This window comes from Taudactylus pleione, unplaced genomic scaffold (genome assembly GCF_031769625.1).
Source record: "Taudactylus pleione unplaced genomic scaffold, aTauple2 ptg000218l, whole genome shotgun sequence".
In the NCBI taxonomy this organism is placed as follows: domain Eukaryota; kingdom Metazoa; phylum Chordata; class Amphibia; order Anura; family Myobatrachidae; genus Taudactylus; species Taudactylus pleione.
Window position 1 is genome coordinate 10,873,752 of NW_028284620.1, and position 25,082 is coordinate 10,898,833.

Consider the following 25,082-nt stretch of genomic DNA (forward strand, 5'->3'; position numbering starts at 1 on the left):
GTATAATAAATTTCAATTTAATTGTCAATTAGCACCAATGTCATCTTATTTGGGGATAATTTACCCATTTAAATTGGCTAGAGTCTCATAGTTCTTTTAAGTTGTTAATATGAATCCATATATGCAGCTGTCAGTTGATCAGTCATTCTCACAAGAAAATGCTCACCCGCTGTATGCAAATGTATTACTTGTGTTTGCTTACGCTGGCAGAGAGGGAGGGAAGAGCGTGAATGCGCAAACCACTGCGCTCACTGAATTGTGAACTGAGGCAGACACATATGAAGAGGCAAATATACCCTCAGTATCCATATCAACTGCAGCTGACTGAGAGCTGGTGCAATGCACACAATGAAGATGACGGTTATCCAGCACTAACTGGCCACCTCTGTTTTGCTGGGAGGCAATCGGGAAGCCGACTGCCTAAATACCGGCAGCCGGCTTCCCGACTGTCTTATCCCGGCAAGGGTGAAATGCCGGGCGTCTAGATGTAGACGCCCGCATTTCCCCGACGCCGGGAGCGGACAGCCGCGGGGGCGAGGGTTAGGTTGAGGGCTCCCGGGGGGGGGACTTAGGGTTAGGCACCCCCCCAGGAGGGTTAGGCTAGGGGAGGGAGGGTTAGGCACCCCCGGGGGGAACTTAGGGTTAGGCAACCCCCCGGGGGACTTAGGTTTAGACAGCGGGGAAGGGGGTGGTTAGGGTTAGGCACTTAGAGGTGGGATTAGGGTTAGGCACTTGGGGGGGAAGTTAGGGTTAGGCACCCCTAAGGAGGGTTAGGGGGGTTAGGTTAGTGGACACTTACCTATCCACGATCGGGATTTCCAGCGCTGTCGGGCTTCCGCTGCGTCGCACTCTGCTTCTGTCGGGCTGCCGCAGACGGGTATCGAACCGCCGGCCATGCGTCCGACGGTATTTCATACCAATTCCGTTTTGCTGATTGCGAATTCACTTCTGAAACTCAGGGCCGTAACTAGGGGTGTGCGATCTGTGCCGCAGCAAAGAGAGCAGGGCTCTATGGGCGGCACCGTTGCTAACCTACCATCCTTGCTTCTGGCTAGCAGGGTGCCTAGGAATGGCACCCTGCAGTCAGTATTATTAATGATGTCATGCGCTTAGGGGGCAGGGGCGGCACAGGGCCCTCCAGAACCTAGTTACGGCACTGCTGAAACTGGTAGTGATTTCTTGATTGTGCAGTATACGATTATTTTAAAATTGATTGCTACTTATATTTGTATGTAAGAAGGAAGATTATACCTGCTATATTATAATAGAGGGGTTATTTTTTTATGTAAAGAAAACCTAATAGCGAATGCATTTTTCTCTATCAAAACAAATGAACAAACGTTTCTTCTGTTTATGACCTGGTCGGATGCTAAGCAGGTACTAGAAAAACATTCCATGATTTTTTTTCTTCCTGAAGCTGAAATGATCCCATGAACATCTGATTTCCAGTGTATAGATTACTGGATTTCTCTAAACACACCATTTGCAGCATGCGATTGATTCATTGATGCCGACATAGGTTGTGCAGCAGTCTAGGTCAGAGGAAGAGATCTGACTGCTTTTGAAACAATCCTCGGCCCCAGGTGCTGCATACACACTACACTAATCAGATCGGGCAGCCGAAAATTCTGTTCGGCCTGATTATTGCACAGTGTGGGCCGGATTCACTATCATCAATTATGTGGTCAAACCCCAAAAAATTACATTATCAGGAGTTTGACCGTATTTCTCATAAGCACCAAGGTTCGGAAAGCAAAGCTTTCCGTAGCTTGGACCCGGTGGGCAATGCCATTTTCAGATAGCGTTGCCCAATAGAATCCTATGGGCTTCTTTTCACAAAGTGCTCTGAGATGGATCCAATCGGATCCCTCCCTGCACCAGTGACCTGCAGTGAGGTCAATGGCTGGGGAGGCACACATGAAGATGGGTCTGAGTGCTGGGAGCCTGTCTCACCCTCTACTCACTGTAACTCTCCTGTCATTAAACTGAGCTTCAGTGTCCAATGATTCTCCTAACTTCATCACTGTGTCTTCTTTTGCTGTTGCTAGAGTTCTGATCTCTAAACACTGCAGTGCACTTCCTGGTCACATGACACATCCAAGGTATCCATTAGTGCTCAAGTCACGCTCCCCATACTCAGAGGCATGCCTCTATTAGCTCTCTTTCGGTGCAGCTTACTGCCCGTGCTGTGGCCCCTTCCCCAGTTGTGTCTGACTATACAGAATTGAGACCTAGCTGTTGCTGCCTCACCTCTCATCCTCCCTTGCCTATTCTGATTGCACGTCCCTGATCAGCAGCCCCTGCAGCGCGCGTCATGCGACACATGCGCGCGCAAAGGGATTTAGGGGTCATAAGTCCTTCTATCACAAAAGAGGGCTCTTATCTGGAGAGCTGTCCTTTGCAATTTTACTTGCAAATCTTCATGCATACCAGTGTTGTTAACGCCAGCATGCATGTGATGAGTGGCGGATACAATGCATGTATCATGCATCCCACCCTGTGTAAACCACTTAAGTGTGTGTTGGTTAAAATATGATGAAATCCTGGCACATATACGACTGTTTCAGCAAATGGGCATAGATATATTATTTTGTGTATAACTTTTTAGAGTTAAGGGGTGTATCCAATTAGCTCAGAAAAATTTTCGGCCATAAAAAACAGGGTTTTTTTGCCGATGTTCGAGTATTTTTTGCATTCCAATTAAACCCTGTTTATTACGGCCGAAGATTTTCTGTTTTTCTCACGAAAATACATAGGATCCGCAAAAAGTCACAGACCCATGTATTTTCTCTGCCGCGATTGGGAGAAAAACACCTTCTTATAGGGGATCTGGATTCAAAATCCCTGATAAGTGCCAGCTTCGAGGCTAATTGGATAGCCCCGGGTGAGGTAATTTTTGATGCATATGAAAACAACTAAGCATGAGCCCCAATGTGTATATTATACGATAACTCCAGCAGTCCTACAAAGGACCTGTGCAAGTTCGCTTGCTGGTAAAATATCTCCCTGTTGTGTCAGCATTTTCTGATGATCTTTCAAGACAGGAATGGATTGGGGCATGTGAGATTGTTAATTGTGTACCTTCATTTTTTTTCCTAATGCAACTGTACAGAAATACAATTGTTTATTAATTAATAATAATAATAAATAATAATAATAATAATAATAATAATAATAAAACATTAATCCTACCTATTTGTTGTTTGGGAAGTTATGCCATATCCTATTAATTGTAATGTACAAAGATGTACCTAGTACTTGTGGTCACTGCAAGCTAGAGATGCATCTCACTTTCTAGGTGTAACAAGTGTAGTAGTAGTATAATACTGTGATTAAGAATAGGTAGCAAGCACAGAGGCTCCTGACACACAGGATACTGTTTAGCCTGAGCCTCTCCACTTGAAATTTCCAGTTTGCCTGTGTCCACAAAAGTGAAGGAGGGGAGGTGAAGGATGTGATGTCACCGCCCCCCCCCGGTGAGCGCTGTCCCAGGCAGGGCTAGGCTAGCTGGCTGCAGGGCAGGCATAGGGAAAGCTGCTGCCACGCACTGTAGTTGCAGCTCCCTAGTTCCTATTAACTTTCCTCTGCCGGGACATGTCCTGACTTTCTCTATATGACTCTTACCCAGCACTTCTACTGCTGTGAAGCTTCTCCACAGTCTCTGCTGTGTAATCTCCAGGTACAGAAGTTTTGATGGTGCCATGAATCGGGGCTGTTGCTAGTTGTGTCACCCACCTGGCTATGGCTTTGTTGAGGAAAAGACGGAAAAGGTGAAAGCCCCTCTGCTTAGCCGGAGCTGATGGAGACCTGTGCAGAAGCCTGAGCAGCAGGTCCTAAATATATCAGACTGGTAAGTATAAAGCTTATACCCCGGGTACTAAGTTGCATCGTGACCAGAATCACTGCCTGCGCTTATGTACAGAACGTGTGTCTTCTTTGTTGCGTTGTGCTGCGACTGCCAGTGTACATACAGTAGCTTTGTAGCGCGTGGTGGCTGCGATCGTGTACCTCCTGTGTGGCCGCACCATGAAGCGTTGTTGTACTCTCTATTCTTTCTAAAAGGTCACTTTGAGGCAGGGGCACATCTGAAATACGAAGTTATTATTATTATTTTTTTTTTATAGATGAAGTTATTTACTTTTTTTTTTTGCAATAAACTTTTATACGTGCGTTTGGCTGGTTTAATAAATAATTGATTCTTCATAGAACAATAACTACATACAAGACTGGTAGGGACGCTTACACTAAAAATCATTCATCCTGTGCCAATGCATTGCACGGTGTAGGGCGGGGCCAGGGGACTCTTCCCATTGTTTCACGTTCCATGAGACTATTGTATCGGAGCTACGAAGATCGATAGACCGATGTTGTGTCCTTAGTGGCAAAGTTGCTTTCATTTAGTGTAGTGGATCTCATCCCCAGTCCTCAAGTACCCCCAGCAGGTCATGTTTTCTGGATTACTCTATGGAAACAGGTGAGGTTATTACTGATCCAGATGATCTTTCCTATGTATGATTAAAGATATCTAGAAACATGACATGGGGGGTACTTGAGGACTGAAGTGGAGAACCAATGCTCTAGGGCTCTGTAGGGGGCACACCTTGGTACTTTCTCTGTCACACTTTCACTAGACCAGGCTGATCCTCCAGGGGGAATCTCTCAGTCCAGGGGGCAGATGTATGAAGCTCTGGGAAGTGATAAACGACCAACCAATCGGCTCCCAACTGTCATTTTTCAAACACAGCCTGTAACATGACAGTTGGGAGCTGAGTGGCTGGTAGTTTATCACTTTCCAGAGCTTTTTACATCTGCCCCCAGTGAGGAGCTTGTTATACAATTGCTATTAAAGATGATCTGTATGACTAGAGACAGTAGTAATGCATCTGTCTGCAGTGATCCCAGCTGTGCCCATCACCCAGCCAGTGAGTCTGGCCCATGACAGATACCTGACCCCCCAATCTATGACCTTGCTGTGAGGAATGTAGCAGTGGGCTGACAAAGTCTGATTTCTGTGACTGTAAGGCAGGAACTCTGTTCTTTTTCTTCTCCCTGATTTATTAGCCGGCAATGGTGAAGTTAGTTCTTTTTATGCTGCAGGGTGAATGACACTTTTCCTCACTCCCAGCTGTGGATTGTCTGGTTCACAATGAGTTCCCCACCTGTGTATACACATGTCTGCCCTAGTATTACTTGTAGTAAGAATGAGGACAATGCCTAATTTTGGAACCAGGTAGTTAAGTCTGCAGCACTGAGAACTATAACTATACTATAGGAACTTTTATTGTCTGTGTTGCCACATGTTGGACACAGTTTAACACTTTGCAGTTATATACAGGAGGGCTGTCTTCAGGTGCTCAGGTCAGCCTGGCTATGACAGAGTTAAAGGCCTCTCTGCATACATTGCCTGTTGCTGGCAGGGGCTGGGATCCAGGACTCCATAGGCGTATGCTTTGTATTTGGAGAGGGCTGTAATCTTCCAGCAGTTTTCTCCCAGAGTGCAGTGTACTTACTGTGCCAAGAAAGAATATTTCCTTGCCGGGGCCTCAACAGCACATGCAGGCTGCAGGGGTGTGATGTGGTCGGCCAACAGCTTACGGGGGAGGGGAGAGCAAAGACAGATAGAGAAGAGGGCTGCAAGACCACCATGCAGGATCTGGAAAAAAAAAGCTGCTCTTTGACCCCTAAAAAGGGATGAAGTGTAATCTATAGAGCAGCAATACTACAGACACCATTACTTACTCCCCCAGAATTCAGGGTTTCCCACAAACCCAATAATGTGCCAGAATAGTGAATGCATTTCTGGGTACAATGGGGAGGGGATCCCAGAAAGGTGCAGTGAAATTAAATAAATGTTTCATAGACAAATCAGAAGTGCAGTAAATGAGGGATGCTTGTTGGGGTGCAGGGAGACTGCTGGATAGAGCTGCTGGGCTGTTTGGTGGGGGATGCAGCTGGCTCTGAGCCCAGTGTATGGGGGCAGGGCAGAGACTTCATTATTTGTAGTGAGCTGGGGAAGCACAGGAGGCTCTTTTAGGGTAGAGAGAGAGAGAAAAATAACTTTTATTACCTCTGCCTTGCTGTAACAATACAGGACCAAGTGTTACCCGATCTGCCTCCACTATACAGAACATAAAGGAAAGTCTAATTGCAACATTAACCTATTCATTGCTGGAGGCTACGTTTTTCATAAACAAAGTGAACAAGTCCCTACGATGCTAGAACGCATATACAACACAGTGTGTCGTACCGGATTATTTGTGGATGCTACAGAGTGCTAGGATAATGGGTTATCACCCATGTGGGGGACTCTAGAACTCTGCTGACTATTGCTGTAGACATCTGTCACTCTCCCGCTGACCTATGTTGGATATACACATCTGAAAATTGAACAGTGTATTGCAGTGACCGATCAGTAATAATCGATCTGTCAGACATGCAAATCATCTGGCATGTCCGATAGATCCGATAATTGGTCTGCTCCATCTGGAAATGTATGCACTGTTGTGGCTGACCGCCCGACATTTACCTTGTTCCTTCACAAGGGAGCAACAAGGAAATGTTTCCTCACCTGAGAAGGAACACTGTTATTGTGGCCATACACTATCTCACAGTGTATTATCAGCATTAAGCATCCTGGGGAACTATAAGTCCCAGCATACCCCACCTGCATGTTGAGGTTTGCAGAGCTTCATGTTGCCTAGAATCTTGATTTGTCTGTTGAAATAGGTGGGATAATTACTGACCCAGCAAAATTAGATTTTTGCCTAGGTGCATGATTATAGAAATCTACAAAAAATGACCTGCTGGGGGTACCTAAAGTCTGGAGTTGAGAACCCCTGGCCTAGATTGATCAATCGATCAGAAATCTGGAGTTGTATCTTACAAGTCTCTGCATTTCCATCGTAATCATTCTTATTGTTTTTATGTGACCATTTTCATTTTACTGCTTGTGTATGGAGAGATCATGCTGGTAATTATTGCTTTGTGATTCATGTTTCATATCTAGCCTGGCAAATATGGGTGTGTGCGCCCCGCTGCCTGAGGAGCTCACACTTCATACAGTGAAGTGTATTGTTGGTTCAGTAAACAAATAATTGATAGCACACCCCAGGCTCTGCTGTGCGCTCCTATTGATCTGCTTATCACCAGCAAGCAGCAACAACTTCCACTTTTATGTGGTTGCTGTAGAAATAAGTCGGATGGGTAAAAACAGACACCTGACAGGGAAAGAAAATTTATTGTTGTTCTCTGAATATATCAGATGCCCTGTGTACAGGAAATGCAGATATATATCCCTTAAATTGAGGATCACACACCTACATAAATTTCCAACCTGGGTCAGTAAATAGCTCTGCCTGGCTCTCGTCTTATGCTAAGTACACACTGGCAAATATATTGGTTGATCAATTGATCGGCCTATAATTGTGTACCAGCGATATGTCTGTGAACGACGTCGTTCATAGACTTATCACGTTGGCTGTGCAGCACAGCCAATGGCAGATATATCTGCAAATATATTGGGGCATCGTGCTGTGTCCACGGGCGGTCAGCCAACTGACCATACACTTGCAACGGAGGCTGCGGGGAGGGGGGGCGCGACACGACCTCCGGCTAGCGGGACCCGCCGCCAGATAAAAGATGATGGTTGTTCAGTGTGTATGAATAACCATCATCTGCAGATTACTCGATCAGCAGATATATCTTTTAGGTGTGTACCCAGCTTTAAGAACACTGACAATGGTTCCCTACATAACCCCAAATTAGCGCATTTTAGCTTTCCGCTCCATAGGTGTGCATATTAAAATGCACAATGTTGGGGCCATCACATGTATGGTTCATGTGCGCACTGCATTACGATTATCAAACTTAATTGGATTGACCCGTATTCCTAATCTCTTTTAATTTTTTAGAAATTAATTTATTTTTAGCAAACTTTGGGGGGAAATCAGTTATTTTTTGGACACCCTGCACCCAATGGAGCAGGGGCGTTTCTAGAAAGGAGGGGGCCCATGTGGAGTCTCCAAAACGGGCCCCCTCCTCTCCCCCCGGCGGCCGGCAGTGCACTGAGCTGTGCGCCAGTGCCGGAGTTATAGACTCTGGGCACTAGAGTGTGCCCAGAGTCTATAGTGTATGCATAGGTCACCGGGAAAATGGGCGCGGCGGCCATTTTCCCTGTACTGCGCTTACGATGGGAAAATGGGCATCGCGACGATTTTCCAGTTGTTTAACAGCACCAGACCCCCGCGCAGACGTGGGTCTCCGGAGAGGTAAGTAATATTATGGGTGCAGGGTGTGCTGTGCGGGGCCCCCCTGGACCCAGGGGCACGTGTTCCCTGCACCCATTATAGATACGCCCCTGCGATGGAGCAATTCAATTGTTGCTCCGTTCGGATGCGAATGCCCCGTGCCCCATTATTTCTGCTCGCCCCCTCCTGATGCTGCAAACAGAAATGTCTGCAAATTCCGGCTTTTCGCACATTTGACTGTCGCACCCAATAGTTTAGACAAGTCTACCCGCTTTGCATGACTAAACCCAATCTGTTTGGGCGGAAACATTGCGAAAAACTATGGGCATCCAGAGCTGGAACAAGCCATTGAATATGGCCCCATCTAAAGTGATGGGCGATTGGGCGCGCTATAGTATTTGAATAGCCCCCTTTGTGATTAATGGTGCCACTTAAATTAGATATCTGAAGTTCATGTACTGTACTTACACAGAGTGCATAATGCATTAACTCTGCCGCATGATAATTTTGGTTACTGTTATTATAGTACTGTTCTCTATTATGTTATATTATTTGGAATAGTTTTGAGGAAACCACTTTTGGCCTTTCTCTTTACTAAAACATTTGATATTATTTGCTTTCTCAAAGTATTTTACTGCTTCTTTTCAAAATACAGGAATTACTCAGTAGGTACTGTGCTGTAGGCCAAAGCTTTTGTTGGAGAGCACAAATCAATACAGTCAATCTTCACAAAAAAAATAAATTACTGGCTGAGCAGGCTGTTGAAGAGGCAATAGGAAATTATTTAAGGTTGTCCAGGAAGCACGAAACAAGGGTTTTTTGTTATTCAGACAGATTTTGTTTAGACTGTATTTCTTCCCTTAGCAACTGTTGGAACAAATGAAAATCTTGACATTCGTTGAACTATTTATGCCCACCCCTCAGTATTAATGGATAACTCTTTACCTTCATGACTTTGATTTGTGTCCTGCCTTTGAAAATTAGAATATTCACTTATTTACAGTATTTAGTAAAATGCCAGTGATGACTAGCCATGTGTTTGCAAGCCTTAAGGGGCCTATCCATTAGGTGACTTGAAAAACTGAACGACTAGCGTTCAGTCCTTCAGGTCGCCTAGGTGCAGTACCCGCACTGAATGGCGTTCACTGAACGTCATTCAGTGCAGGAGACCAACCTCCTATCTGCGAACATGTGGAACCTGACTATCGGCAGGTTGACGAGCATGTTCCAAAGATAGATGGCGTCGGCAAGGACCCAGCGTGCACACGTATCGCTGGTCCTTGCTGGCTATCCATTAGACGACTTTCTGAATATTCCGACCAAAACCTCCTGGTTTTGGTCGGATCGTTCAAAAAGTCATCTAATGGATAGGCCCCTTTAACGTTTTTAATAAATCAGGATATGCAAGACTTGTACACCCCCTAAGATGTAAGAGATACAATATATCAAACAAAATGTATACAACCACAATATACGAACAAAAACTCACTACACTTAAGGCACACATCCAGTTAGCGATAAAACTGAGCGATTGCACGATTCCGACATCGTAATTGTGAAACCGTGCACTTCTATGTCGGAAACGACCAGCGATGCGCGCTCCCGCTGGTCGTTTCCAACATCAATCATTGCATGGAAATGCTGTACAACCTGACGATAACGTCAGGTTGAACATGGAAGTGGATGATGTATGTTCCTACACTGAACAACTGAACGTTCAGTGTAGGCTCAGCACAGACTGACAAACGACTGCACGATTACAGTGCTGTAATCCTGCAGTCGTTTTGATGTCTGCAAGTGGATGTGTGCCTTTTAGGGTCCATATTAATAAAGAAAAATCTTTTCTAGTTTGGGTAATTGCCCCTTGTATTCAAAGTATTTGACTACAACTGGTTTCATTTCCTTATTATGCAATAACACCATACAAAAGTGTTACATTATAGCACTTTTCCCCTTGAGCCTAATTAACACTGAACAAAGTTTTTTATACAAGTAGAAACTTTGCCCTTTTTTTTAACTTTTTTTTTTAAAGTTTTGATGCAATTTAATTTCTCATTAAAAGAAGATTTTGTCTGTTTTACTGTATATAGTGCATAGGAGCAAGGATTCTTGTCCAGACATGTCATCAGAAGTGAATACCTCATCATATCAGACTTGAAGAAGTCAACTGCACCCAGTGGGAAAGATGTTTCTGGATAATCTCTGTTTTGCCCTTATTTAAACACTTAAACTAGTAGTTAAAATGTTGCCTTCTACCAGTTAGCAAGAAGAGTGATAGCTTTTCTGTGCATGATAACACGCAGCTTATCCTCATGCAGCCCCACAAACTAACATAACTCTGTTTTCCTGTCACTTTTTATTTTGCAGTATTTTTTATAAAATAGGTATTATTCATCCATAGCACTAGTCCAGGGGTGGGGAACCTTTTTTCTGCCGAGTGCCATTTTAATATATATAACATTAATCGGGGCCTGGTGCAGGCCACACCCCCTCCGTGTGATGTCACATGGGAGACGGGGCTACAATCGCCAGTGATTACAGCAATGCCTGGAGCATCCTGATGATGCTCCGGGGAGCTGTAGGGCAGCGTTGTGACCATCTGAAGCATCCTAAGGACGCTCCAGGCGGCACTACTGCATAGATTCTGGCCGCAGAGTGCCATTATAGGCACCCTACTAACCAGATGAGGCTAGCAGAATAAAAGCTCAGAGGGCCAGACCAAATGATTCTGGGGGCCTTATACGGCCCCCGGGCTTGAGGTTCCCCATCCCTGCACTAGTCATACCCATCTTCACCAGTTGATTTCCTGCATGAACTTCTCCCTCCACCTCTCCTTGTCTGTTTTAGACTTGGGTAGTCACATGACCTGGTGATGTCACAGTGACATCAGAAAGTCCTTAAGAAAAAGTAGGGATTAACTTTGCAGTTATTGACAACAGGCGAAATCAGGGAGCTGGTGGGACAGCATTCTGTTGTGTTCCCGGGACACTGCAGTCTGACGTGTAGCAATCTGCAATCCTCAGAATTTGGACTAACAGCACTTCTGTCTGAACAATTTCACTAATGTAGTAAAAATGCATTGTACTGGGACCTAGCACACATTCTCCAACCCCGGCTGTTTGTATGTCCTATGACACATTCTCCAACTCTGGCTTTTTGCACTCTACAAAGAGAAATTTCTACCCATGAGACCTCACAAACTACCATCCCTGTATAGTTCACATTACACTTATTGTTTTACTAAACCTGTTACTTTCCTGGCCAACTTTCATCTTTGCAGGAGCTGTTCTTTTAATATCACAGTCACTACTCTTTTTTTATTTTTATTTTTTATAATGCTTATTGAGAGGAGCCCCAAATTCTAGGAAGGGGAAATAAAATATATATAAATACAATATTTATTAAGGCAGTACCAAATCAGTTTCTAGCCGTAAAAGAACAGAAGGGAAGGATTTGACTTTACTGCAGTGTACCATGGTTTATTGGGACCTGTCTTTCTAAAGAAAGCGCTACTCTGTTTTATAATGTGTATGAAACATTGTGTTTGCTCTACCATGAATGGAGAGTGAAAACACATAGATGTTTTAGACCGGCCTTAGGCGATTGCTCACAAAATACAGCTTTGTGACATCCAACATGAAAGAGAGATTTAGTGCAACATATAATTTGAGTATAGATGTATACTGTGCATGCCATATTCTCACTGATATCAGGCCATTGGCTCTATATTGCAGTGTGTGAGTTCCAATAACGATTGGGATCGATACTGGTGATTTTCATTAAACGTCTACAGATCAATGACCCCATCGAGTCTGTATTTGTGGCCTTAATCTGACAACACTGATAGTGGCTGGATCCCTTCTGAAGTGACTGAGGCCTGAACCACAGGGAACAAAAGCCTGGCTTCTCTCAAATTTGATCAAAATGGACATTGGCCAAGCCACTGGGTGCTTGCATGAAGATCAGCCCATGATTGGTCATCTTTAGGAAAAGAAGGCATTGAGCTTTATAAAAAGTAACCTAGCTGGGTACACACTAAACGATTGTGTGCCCAGCGACGCGACCCACAATCCCAGGGCCGACATATTGGGCAGTCCGTACACACTGGACAATCCGGTGCCCGACCGCCCGATATGCCGGCCCCCAACACATAGCGCTGCATGGGATCATCAGCTGCATCGACTGATCTTCCTGCATGTACAAAAGATCACACGATGTGGCTGAAGACTTCACGGGAGAGCGCACTACATGATGTAGTGCATACACACTGCACGATATTGGCGATTTGTCGTTCCGATGCATCGGAATCGACCAAATCGTTAGCAATATCGTGTATGGGCTGACTTCTCATTGCGTTTACCATGCTGCATTGAAGATGACAGCTCTTCACATGCTACAGACAGTATGCTTGTAGGTGGAAATTTTTCTGTCAGCACAAGCCAATGTCACGCTCTAAAAAACTAGTGAGTAATTCATTGACGGAAAGGGCTAACATAAATATGGCATTACCCGTAAGTCTAATTTCCTATTGTGGTTTATAGCCTGTTTTGAAAAGGTATGTAGGTCCCCTAAATTTTTGTGTGGTTTCACAGCAGGACAGAACATAAAATAAAGTATTTCATAACAATAGCCTGACATTATGAGCAAGCTGCACATAACCTCTTCAGCCTACAGCTAATCATCTACTAGCATCCATATAAAAAGATGTTTCACTAAATACTACAAGGTATAACGCTGCTGAGACCTTGAGTCATTACAGTTTGACAACTTTTACACACATTTAAATAGGCTCTTATTGACATTGTTTATTGATTTGTATCATCCATTACTACTTGTGATATCTCTGACCATTGTCTTCATTATATTTATAAATAAAAAAAATAAAAATAGCACCGATCCTAATTGTCATAGCTGTGATATGCAGATTTTCCCACAGTATTAATAACTCATCTCACTGCAGGTTGCCCTTGAATTGAAATGAAGACTATAAGTGTATGTAAGAACACTGGGGATAATGAGACTCCACCAGTGCATCAGTTAAGCAAAAAATATCACTTGCTTAGGGCTGTGACTGACATAACTTTCTACTTCATTGTTGGCACGGGACTATGAGGGGTGGAAACAGATGTGTGTATTTTATTTTAGAGTAACAGTAGTTCAGCTGACTTCAGATTATACCTGCAATACTGTTTGTGGCAGAGGTGGTCTGCACAATATGCAATGTATCACTATATGTCAGCCCTTGTTTTACATATTATTAGTGACCTTTTGCAGGATTTATCTAGTGTAATTATTGGAGTTTTGTACTCCAGTCCCAAGATGATACTTTAGTTTTAAGTGCATGCATCTTAGAATGTAATAAGATGGGGGAATTTACTTTTGTGACACATTCTGATTTTATCTGCAAAATAAGCCATTCAAATGACTAGACGTTTGAGCAATACCACTTATTTACTATTGTCTCCCCAGAGATTGTGTTTAAACAATATCCCTAAACTCTCCTGATTGTTTTAGTGATTGTTATCACAGATTACCCTTTTCTAGAGCTGGGTACACACTGGGCGATATATTGACCGTTCAATCAAATGGCCGATATATGTCGAGTGCACCAGCGGGTATGTATCCCCGATATGTTTTAGAATGACGTAGTTCACAGGCATATCACATCGGTTGTGAAGCACAGCAGACGTGCCAATTTATATGCCGATAGATCAGTGCATCTTCTGGTGAGTACGGGTGACTTGCCAATCGTCTACTTAGTGTGCACCCAGCATAACATAGACAGGTGTACAATATGTACTGTGGCATCTCAAGCTGGTGTCTTGTTTTGAATTCTCATTGTGTAAAGTTTGTTGTCATGTACATGGCGTTACCCAAGAGCATAAACACGTCCATTAGAGTGACTTGTTTGAGTACTGTCTGTTTTAAAATCCTCCTAATTCTTCTTTTAGAAGTGCTGTTTTCGCATTAAAATGACAATTTTGTGAAGCGAATGGCAGTTTGCAGTTTGTTTCATTTGTTCACAGGAAAAAAAAATCTTGGTAGAAGATCCAATGTGATGGGTTAGCCCATTTGTACTTTGAAGGGTAAAACGATATATTTTCTTATTATTACAGAGTTTCGTCTAAAACAAGTGTGCGACATTGACCTTTAGTTAAATGAAGATGCACAGCTCTCTCTCCTCCTCTCACAAGAGAAAGCTTCATAGGTTTTCTAATATTCCCTGGAGTGTTGGCAGAGAGTACAAAGTATACACTGTGAATTGGTCAATAAGCCGTTAACCATTGTTAAAAGTGACAAGTAGGTAGAATGATTTAAGACTACAATTGACACTAAAATTGGTAGGTGTATGTACATTGTGAATCATTTCCCCTGAGGTTCTATTCATTTTTTTTCTCATCTCTTAACAATCAGAGGTTGGCTTAACAAGAATCTCTGATTTGTCCTCGTAGTTAACTTTTACTATCCTTCGTCAGTCCACTTTATTCTTGTATACAGCTTTTGCATTTTCTTTCATGTGCACAGAATAAAGAACTTGCTGAAAAGCCCTGAACTGGTTGCTGTTGTGTTCTTCCATCTTGAAGAAAGACCTTTGCCACCGGTGCTGGGGTGTCTATAATCCTGCAGAAAATTCATCCAGGATATAAGTCTTCTGTAGCTAAATCAGTAGCCAGGCATTTCCACATGAAATTAGCAAATCCTGGCATTGTGGTAATTTGCTACCAAATTGGCAAACAGTTAACATTCTGTTGCCATTGAAGATATTGTACAAGAATTCCCTTTTAGACTGGGTACCCTCTGATATATGAAATGCTGCTAGCTTCCGGTTTTACTCATGCATGGGAGCTCATCCATTAACCGTAAAACATTTAGCTTGAGCTGAAAGGAGCAGGCCATATTTGGAAAAACTGAAGTGCTGCTTCTATGGGCGTAACTAGATGGTGAAAACATACACATTGGGCTTTTATAAGGGACTAAGGGCCTGATTCAGAGCCAGACGCTATTTGCGGACGCTCGTTCTGAAAAAGGGGCCGGATATTTAAATTGAGCGCTCGCTCTTTGCAGTGTGTTGACACCTCTATGTCTGAGTGAGCGTTCGAAAAATGCGCTCGCTATTTTGTAAAGATGCCCCTCTGCCGTTCGCATCAAACGTCATCTCCGGTATTTATTAGATTAATCGGGAACATCGAAAGGCATCTGAACTGCTCGCAGTGGTTGTGGTAGGATTTTCTTACCGCTATCACTGCGAGCAGTTCAGGCTAAAAGACAACCAAATGACATGGTTGATGACGGTCCTTTACTAATTATGCACTCCCATTAAACGCCCTTTTGACCGTTAGGCACGCCTGCGTTCGGATCTCCACTCCCCCGTTTTCAAGCACCTTCCCCTGTTACCACCCACAAACTGTACATTCTGTCAATCAAATTAGCAGCCCCTCGCTGTTTTACGAGCGCACGATTTCCGACCGCAATGACTGGTTTGCGCATGCGCATTACGACCCATATGCTTGCGCAGTTGTGCGAACATCGCTCAGAGCGAACGAGCGGGCGCTTATGAGCTGCTCTGAATCAGGCCCTAAGGCCTGATTCAGAGTCGGTCGCAAGAAGCAATCGCTCTCTCTGAATGAGGGCGGCCGCTTCTTTTTTTTAGTGCGGCCTCCTGGTCGCTAGCTAAGCCATGGGTTACCACCAACAGCTTAGCGACCGACCAGGGTGATTGTCGCGATGGTCAAGACCATCGCGACAATCGGGGCTTGCGACGAGACCCTAAGGTTGGGTCTCGGCAAGCGCAAGCTCCAGGGAGCTTCCTGCTCTGATCGAGCAGGAAGCTCCCCACTGACATCATTTGGCCGGTCACCCCCCCTACCCGCCTCCCAAACAGGGCGAGCTGTCAATCACCATCGAGTTTCTGTTCCAGTATCGGCTGCACCCCCTGCTACTATGGTAGGGTAGTCTGCTGTAATGGTTCCAAATGGTCAAGACCGTCGCGACCATCATCATGGACGCTCGCATATGCTGTGGGTGGTCACCCACAGCTGTGCGAGTGGCCAGGAGGCCGCTCCATTTTCATGGAGGAGGGCCCTGATTCAGAGCGAGCGCTCTGGTCATAGCGTTCGGCTCTGAATCAGGCCCCCAATTCAGACATTTTACAGTAGGATAATCTTACACAGCAAAAAGTGTTCATTCAGTCCTGACAAGTGTGTGTCCTTTTGTGTTGTTTAGATAGTTTATCTGGAATCCGTAAGTAAGCTGTGCTTTGCTATAAAGGTTATTATCCTATCCAGTGTATCTAAAAATGGGTACACACCTAACAGATATATCTGCAGGTGATGGTTGTTCATACACACTGAACAACCATCATCTGTCGTCAAGTGTACAGGCGACACAGCACGATGACAGATATATCTGCCGTTGGCTGTGGTGCACGCGATATGTCTGTGAACAACATCGACGGGCACATGATATATTGGCCGATCACTTGATCGACCAATATATCTGCCAGTGTGTACCCAGCATAAGGTGTGAGAGCCAGGCAGATCTATTTACTGACCCGGGTTGGACCTATATGTAGGTGCATGATCCTCTGTTCAAGGGAGTATCTGAGAGTGTAATTAATAGCCATAAAATGTCAAGATCACAGTTGACTTTATGCACCACAACCATTTATTATTTTACGATTATATTACTGTGCGAATATTTTAATGAAACCAATCTTCTTTTTTTTCAGGTGACTGTGTACTTCATCCATCATGGGGGAGTACTTGACCATGCTGCTCTTACTGATGTTACTACAGCTCTTTGGTGACTGTGACGGAAGCCATGGACTGCATTCACCTGCATCATTTCAGTTTACTCAGCACCTCTACAATGCCACTATCTATGAAAACTCTGCTTCAAAATCTTATGTGGGCCACCCGACAAAAATGGGCATGTATCTTGACCCTTCATGGGACATCAAATACAAAATAGTCTCTGGAGATAATGAGAACCTTTTTAAAGCAGAAGAGCATATTTTGGGAAATTTTTGCTTCCTGAGGATACGAACCAAGGGAGGTAACACAGCAATTCTCAATAGAGAGGTTAAAGATCACTACATCCTCTCTGTCAAAGCAGTCGATAAGCACTCGAATGCGGAAGCGCGGACAAGAGTTAGAGTTCAAGTGCTGGACACGAATGACTTGAGGCCATTGTTTTCCCCCACCCTGTACAGTGTTTCTTTGCCTGAAAACACAGCAATAAGGAGCAGCATTGCTAAAGTAAGCGCGACAGATGCTGATATTGGAACCAATGGGGAGTTTTACTACAGCTTTAAAGAGAGAACTGACATGTTTGCTATCCATCCAACTAGTGGTGCTATTATACTAACTGGAAGACTTGACTATTCGGAGACCAAGCAGTACGACATGGAAATTCTTGCCGTTGACCGCGGTATGAAGTTGTATGGAAGCAGCGGAATCAGCAGTATGGCAAGGCTGGTTATTCATGTGGAACAAGCCAATGAGCATGCTCCTGTTATTTCTGCTATTACACGGACTCCTTCTGAGCTTGAAAAAGATTTAACATATGCAATTGTAACTGTGGATGACCATGACCAAGGATCCAATGGTGAAATTGCCTCCTTAAGCATTATTGCTGGAGATCCTTTACAATACTTTAAGACAAATAGGACCTCTCCGGGAAGCAAGGAATATAAGATTGTAGCTGTTAGAGAAATAGATTGGACTACCCAAACGTTTGGCATTAACTTGACGCTACAAGCTAAAGACAAGGGCTCCCCACCACAGTTTTCTTCCCCTAAAGTCATCCATGTGATATCTTCACAATTTAATGGTCCAGTAAAGTTTGAAAAAGATGTTTACAGGGCTGAAGTAAGCGAGTTTGCTCCCCCTAACACACCTATAGTTATGGTCAAAGCAGTCCCGGGTCATCCGCACTTAAAGTATGCTTTTAAAAATGCAGCAGACAGAAATCGTTTCAGTTTAAACCCCCAAACAGGTCTCGTTTCAACGTTAGTCCCCATTAAAGCAAAAGATTCATCCCATATTGGACTGGATGTTATGACCAGTGACAAAAAAGTTTTCACAAAGGTGATGATCAAAGTAATCAGCATGAACAGCAATGCTCCTGAATTCACCCAGACCTCATATAAAGCTGTAGTTGATGAGAATGTGCCAATAGGCAGTCACGTCCTTACCGTTAATGCCATTGATCATGATGAATTGGAGAATGGATATGTCACATACAACATTGCTAACCTGAATCCTGTACCATTCGTTATTGATGCTTTCTCTGGTGTGATAAGCACTGCAGAAGAACTAGATTATGAGCTGATGCCGAGGGTCTATACACTAAAAATCAGGGCTTCGGACTGGGGTTTGCCTTATCGCAGAGAAATTGAAATTCCTATCACAGTGACTTTAAATAATTTAAATGACAACATACCAGTGTTTGAAAAGATAAACTGTGAAGGCTCGGTCCCCAAGGATCTTGGCATTGGAGAGCAAGTAACTACTGTTTCTGCTATTGATGCTGATGAGCTCCAGTTGGTGAAATACAGAATAGAGTCTGGAAATGACTTTGATTTATTTACACTGAATCCCAGTTCAGGAGTCCTTTCCTTGAAACAGTCTCTTTCAGAAGGCCCTGCAGCAAAAATCTCCTTTCACAGCTTGAAGATTACCGCTACGGATGGAGAAAACTTGGCTAAATCAATTTATATTAATATTACTGTGACTTCTAGCCGCAAGGTTGTTCATTTAGATTGTGAGGAAACCGGAGTTGCCAAAATGCTTGCTGAGAAACTTCTACAGGCCAATAAGTTATTTAATCGTGGATCACTAGAGGAAACTTACTTTGACGTTCACTTGGCAAACTCACATGTTCCTCAGTTTCCAAGCACACATCCAAGCAGGATTGTAATCAAGGAGAATGTAGCTGTAGGAACACGTATAATCCATATGGGAGCTAATGACCTTGATTCTGGTTTCAACGGGAAGCTGGTCTATGCTATTTCTGGAGGAAACACTGATAGCTGCTTTACTGTAGATATGGATAATGGTTGGATATGGATTCTTTCTCCACTTGACAGAGAGCTTAAAGATCAATACACTCTGAATATCACCGTTTATGACCTTGGAATACCACAGAAATCTGCCTGGAATCTCTTGGACATCGAAGTACTTGATGCTAATGACAACCCTCCTGAGTTTCTGCAGGATAGTTACTTTGTTGAAGTCAAGGAGAATGAGGATGGGGACCATGCCATTATTAAAATTGAAGCTTTTGACCGTGATCTGGGATCCAATGGTGAAGTGAGATACTCCATTCTCACAGACACTAATATCTTTACAATTGACAGCGTGACTGGCATAGTGAAAGCTCTCGAACCGCTAGACCGAGAGAAGCAGCCTATGCATTTGCTCAAAATTCAAGCCAGAGATCAGGCGGAGAATGAACCCCAATTATTTTCAAATGTCCTTCTAAAAATATTAGTAGAAGATGTAAATGACAATGCTCCTATTTTTATCCCAACCAACTATCATGTTAAAATCCGAGAAGACCTTCCTGTGGGAACTCTGGTTACTTGGATAGAAGCCTATGACGCTGATTTAGGACTTTCAGGTCAAGTTCGATACAGCTTTTTGGAAACTGGTGATGGAAAATTTGAAGTAGATAAACTCAGTGGAGCTGTACGGATAATACAGGAATTGGATTATGAAGACAAGCAGGTTTACAATCTGACTGCCCGAGCAAAGGACAGGGGAAGACCTAATTCTTTGTCCTCCACTTGTTACATCAGCATTGAGGTTATTGATGTGAATGAGAACCTGCATACACCTTTGTTTTCTAACTTTGTAAGCAAAGCAGGGATCAGAGAAGATGTTCCAATTGGAACTCCAGTGATGACTGTTTCAGCTCATGATGATGACTCAGGTCGTGATGGAGAGATCAAGTACTCTATAAGGAATGGATCGGGAGTCGGTGTCTTTACAATACATGAAGATAAAGGTAAGATTTTATCACATACATGCTTTTGTTTTAAAAGTAGGTTAAATAGAACCTCTATGACTTATTTTTAAATCTGCTTTACTGATCTAATTATTTTTGCAAAAGTGATGATCAGAGTGTCTTCCTAACATGCTACATATAAGTCGAATAATAGCTGAAAAGTCACAAATAATATACTGTATGAAGTGAACACATGCATAAAAATCCAACCAAACAGCAGCATATTTATAAACAAGTTTAATAGTGTTTAAAATATATTCAAGTTTTTGGTTCACAATGCAATCAAAGAGTCTTCTTTCCTCTTTGTTATGTGATAAAACAAGTATATTTGGGGTGGGAGATGGGCGACATTTAGAATGCTGTATGCTCAAAATATTGTGAACAAGACATAGTTGATTATTATCCAGTATAAATCAAATTCTAAGAAATGACATTAAGATATGAACAGTATATCACGTTCAGTACTGGTGTATGTACATGAAAATACTCTATATACTGGTGTAACATTACTGAGTAACTACTGATTAAGTATGATTGCATGCGTCAATGATGAGCAGGAACTGATTCTGTGGAGTAAAATGGCTTATTAGAAGTCTTTGCTGTGAGAAAGCTTCGTCCCCATGTTCAGTAGTTTTCTCCCATGAAGTCCAAAATGTTTTGTTCCGATGCAATTTGAAAACTCTCGCATACCTCTATATATACTAATCCTCTAACCATCCATTCTGTAGTATCTCCTAGTAAAATCATGTGCGCTAATTTATTGGCACGTGGAAGGATTGAAAATCTTTGTGCCACTATTTTGCGCACTTGCTTTTTCATTTTTCATTGGCAAGATAAAACTCGGGAAATTGTGCCTTGAATATTATCAGGAAAATTTGTCCTTTTTTTTTTCTCGCTCTCTCTCTCGCTCTATACATGAAAAGCAATGAATTAAATGTCGTTATCTCAAAGACCAACTTCAGATACATATTCTGTGAATGTACTGTGTACTTAGCATTATTCCTTTATCAGTGTTTATATTCTATAGCTTGTTCTAAACTGCTCAGTCTTCTTTGATCTAAAACAAACATGTTTGCTTTGCTGTGGGCTGGGAATCTGCTGAAGCAGCTGAGCATTTTTTAACATCCCGCTGCTTGAGGCAGGCTGGCAGGTAAATAGATAGGACATACACCCCACTCTTATTTTCTCTAACCTTATAAATGTAAACACTTCTTTTTTTTGGGCTGCCCCATCATCTGTGAATGATTTTAATGAGAAACATAAATTATTTAGATTTATGTTCAATAAAAAAAACAACTGTATTTACGCAGTATTGTTTAAAGCGTCACTGCCACCTACTATCGAAATTGTTTTAATGCGCTGATGCTCTGGAAAAGCAGCTCTTGATTGCACTTCCCAATGGGTCATCGCTCATAAGTCCCTTCCTCTCATCCCCTGATTTTTTAGTCAGGGCTGCGAGAAGAACCGTGCTGCCTCCTTCCCCAGGGCTATGTATACGATACTCGTAGATTAATAATGCAGTGCTTTATGTAGTGTTCACGCTAAGGTTATTTGGGCAGGGTGCTGATCACTTACAAGGGCACATTTTATTTTTAAAGAGCAAAGTTTTGGACGCGTCGCTGAAGCTGAAGTAGCACACGGCATGCGCAGAGGGACTCCCAGATCATATAGTCCCCTCTTAGCAAAGGATAGTTCATTTTGGAAGCTGTCCTTTGTGATTTTAACCACATTTGTTAGTAAATAGCAATGTTGTTTAGCAAATAAGGAGATACCCCAGTAGTCTCCTCCACCAAGGAGACTACTGGAGTATCTCCTTATTTGCTAAGTGTCCACACACACACAAAGATTGGATATCAACCAACTTGGATCCATCTTCCTGGACTATTTTGTTTACCTGGGGACACTTCTTACATTCTTGTTCATCCTCAAAGATCTGGATCACCTATAAAGACCCATACCGTACAATTTGGAGGACTCCAAGTGCAGCATACCCTTTGTATGTCAATAGGAGCATCCCCCTATCGGTATAAGGATCTGGTAATAATATTCTGGACATTTGAATCATACACTAAAGTTGGTGTGTCACGATTTCATCCAGTGTCCTTGCTTTTGGATTTTATACATCTCCAACCATCTAAGTGACATTATTGTGCATCTTTTCTCCCCAATATTTGACATTTATATATTAACAGGAAGTGTGTTGATGTGGTCTGTACCTAATGTATACATTGGCTTGTTAACCATATGGTTTTTATTGATCTCAGTGCTAAACATTTTTTATTACAGTGATCTATGTGGTCTATATAATTTTATCATCATTATTTGTGAACAGTGTTTGTGATAAATTCATCAAAAAGCGCCACTTTATTTCTGTATACAGTTTGTTTAATATATTGGGCCTGACTAGCCCTTCTCTAGTGGCAGCTAGAAAAAAAACACTACATTACAGCGCCTATATCCAATTTCTTGGTATTTCTTTTTGGATCTAGTAGAGCTCTCCTGCGAGTGTATATCTGAACCTCCTTGCCTTCAGACCTACTTGTACTTGCATTTGTGTAGGTGGTTTAACAACTTTTTGTACTTGCTCTACAGGGCAGTGCATGGACAAAGATTTAGAATGAAAGCAATGGATTGTGAGAGAGAATCCGTTGACTCTCAGTGGCTCTGCACCCAAACTTAATAACCACTTGGTAGAACATCGAGTAAATCCTGCAACAAGACTGTTATTTATTTCACATTCATCCATTGATATATACATTAGTCAGGTACAGAAAGAACGTAAACAAAGAAGGAAGGCATGTGCCCATAGACTCCCTTTCTGTTCAAGGTTACAATACATTTTAATAATCATTTAATGTAAATAAAAAAGAACACTTGATGTATATTTCATTCTGTTTTTTTAACTTAAGAAAAATGGTACCAAGTGTTTGCTCTCTGTGGGCTGAGCTTTAATACATGGTTGTGTTTTGAAGTAGCACATCTGCTATGCTTTATGTGTTTTCTTGGGTCAAAGTAACAACAAGCTGAAAATGATTAGGTAATGTTTACTTGTTGCTTTGAACACTGAAGCTTAATCATACTCCATGTTCCCGCACATAACAAATAACAAGCCTGGGACATCTTACCCCACCTTCCATTATTTTATCTAACGTAATTTCATTTTGAATTTCAAAAAGTAAATTAACTTTAACACCACATTATAACATTTGGCTTTCTATTGTCATGGAGGCATTATAAGCCTTATCAGCATGTCTTCACTTTGTCCATAAAAAAAAAACAAAGATTTTTATTTGTACGGGAACTGCCAGTGACATGTTGCAAATGCTAACTGCTAATTTAAAACTATTGTGCAGTGTTATAAAAATAAAATGACCATATGCTTCATTATTTCTGAATTCTCTGCTTATAGGGTCATAACAGCAAATGTAACAAATGGAAAATATTCTTTGTTAATGATCTATAAGTTTAGAAGAACAGTAATTAAAATAATTTAAATACAGATCTTACATAATTCTCTGACACACACACTAATATACCAATGGTAGGTCTGGTCACACTTTAGTCTAATGATAATATGTACACTATGCCACTCAAACATGCTGATGCACACTCTGGGGGTCATTCAGACCCTCTCGCGAGCGCAGGACGCTTGCAAGCGGGTCGATGGTGCCCTACTGCGCATGCTCACGACGGAGGAAGCTCCGTCGTGCGCATGCGCGAGACCCGACTAGCGACGGGATAGCCGTCGCTCCGGGTCTCGCACCAAAGGTGGCGTGCTGTCGGGGTTGATTGACAGCACGCCCCCTTTGGTGGGTGTGCCGGGGGCGTGGCTGCCAGACGGAGGCGTTCCCATGGGAATGCCTACCGTCTGTAGCCGGCCCCACTGACATCAGTAGTGATGTCAGTGGGAGTGATTTTGGCTCTGATAGAGCCAAAATCACTCCAGGGCTTGCGGCAGCGAGACCCTACCACAGGGTCTCCGTCGCAAACACCCCGATGGTCGCGATGGTCTTGACCATCGCGACCATCATCATGGATGCTCGCTATAGCTGTGGGTGGTCACCCACAGCTATGCGAGCGTCCAAGAGGCCGCTCCATTTTCATGTAGGAGGGCCCTGATTAAGAGCGAGCGCTCTGGTCAGAGCGTCCGGCTCTGAATCAGGCCCTGTGTGTCACTCACACACTGACACACACACACTGCCTCAGACACACTGACGCACGCCCTGTGCCTCTTGCGCGCGCACGCCCTGTGCCTCTTGCGCGCGCACGCCCTGTGCCTCTTGCGCGCGCACGCCCTGTGCCTCTTGCGCGCGCACGCCCTGTGCCTCTTGCGCGCGCACGCCCTGTGCCTCTTGCGCGCGCACGCCCTGTGCCTCTTGCGCGCGCACGCCCTGTGCCTCTTGCGCGCGCACGCCCTGTGCCTCTTGCGCGCGCACCGACGCACGCCCTGTGCCTCTCGCAAACGTGTGTCTCACACACACTAATACACACTCTGGACCTCATTCAGACCCGGTCGCAAGTGCTGAGCTCTCGCGACCGGGTCAATGTTTTGGTCCTGCGCACACGCAGCGGCCGCACTGCGTGCGCAAGCCCTGGAGCGAGAGAGATACTCTCTCGCTCCGGAGCTCACTACAAAAGGGCCGGCTGTCGATGTTGATCGACAGCTCGGCCCGTTTTATAAGCGGGGCGGGGGGTGGTTTCACAAACTGAGGCGTTCCTTTTGTGGGCGGCCGCACTGACATCAGCAGTGATGTCAGTGGGGAGTTTCCTGCTCAATCAGAGCAGGAGCTCCCTGGGGCTTGCGGTTGCCGAGACCCAACCTTAGAT

At 43.5% G+C, this 25,082-nt stretch overlaps 1 protein-coding gene across 1 annotated transcript in view; it reads left to right on the top strand.

The window, feature by feature from the left end:
* Nucleotides 1–3,554: 3,554 nt before the first annotated feature.
* The window catches only part of FAT1 (FAT atypical cadherin 1), a 191,486-nt gene continuing 169,958 nt past the window's right edge, over nt 3,555–25,082 (top strand). The window contains exons 1-2 of the mRNA XM_088478768.1: nt 3,555–3,850; nt 16,975–20,255. Of these exons, the coding sequence (XP_088334894.1) occupies nt 16,997–20,255 (3,259 nt within the window). The 5' untranslated portion in view covers nt 3,555–3,850; nt 16,975–16,996. The remainder of the gene's footprint in view (nt 3,851–16,974; nt 20,256–25,082) is intronic.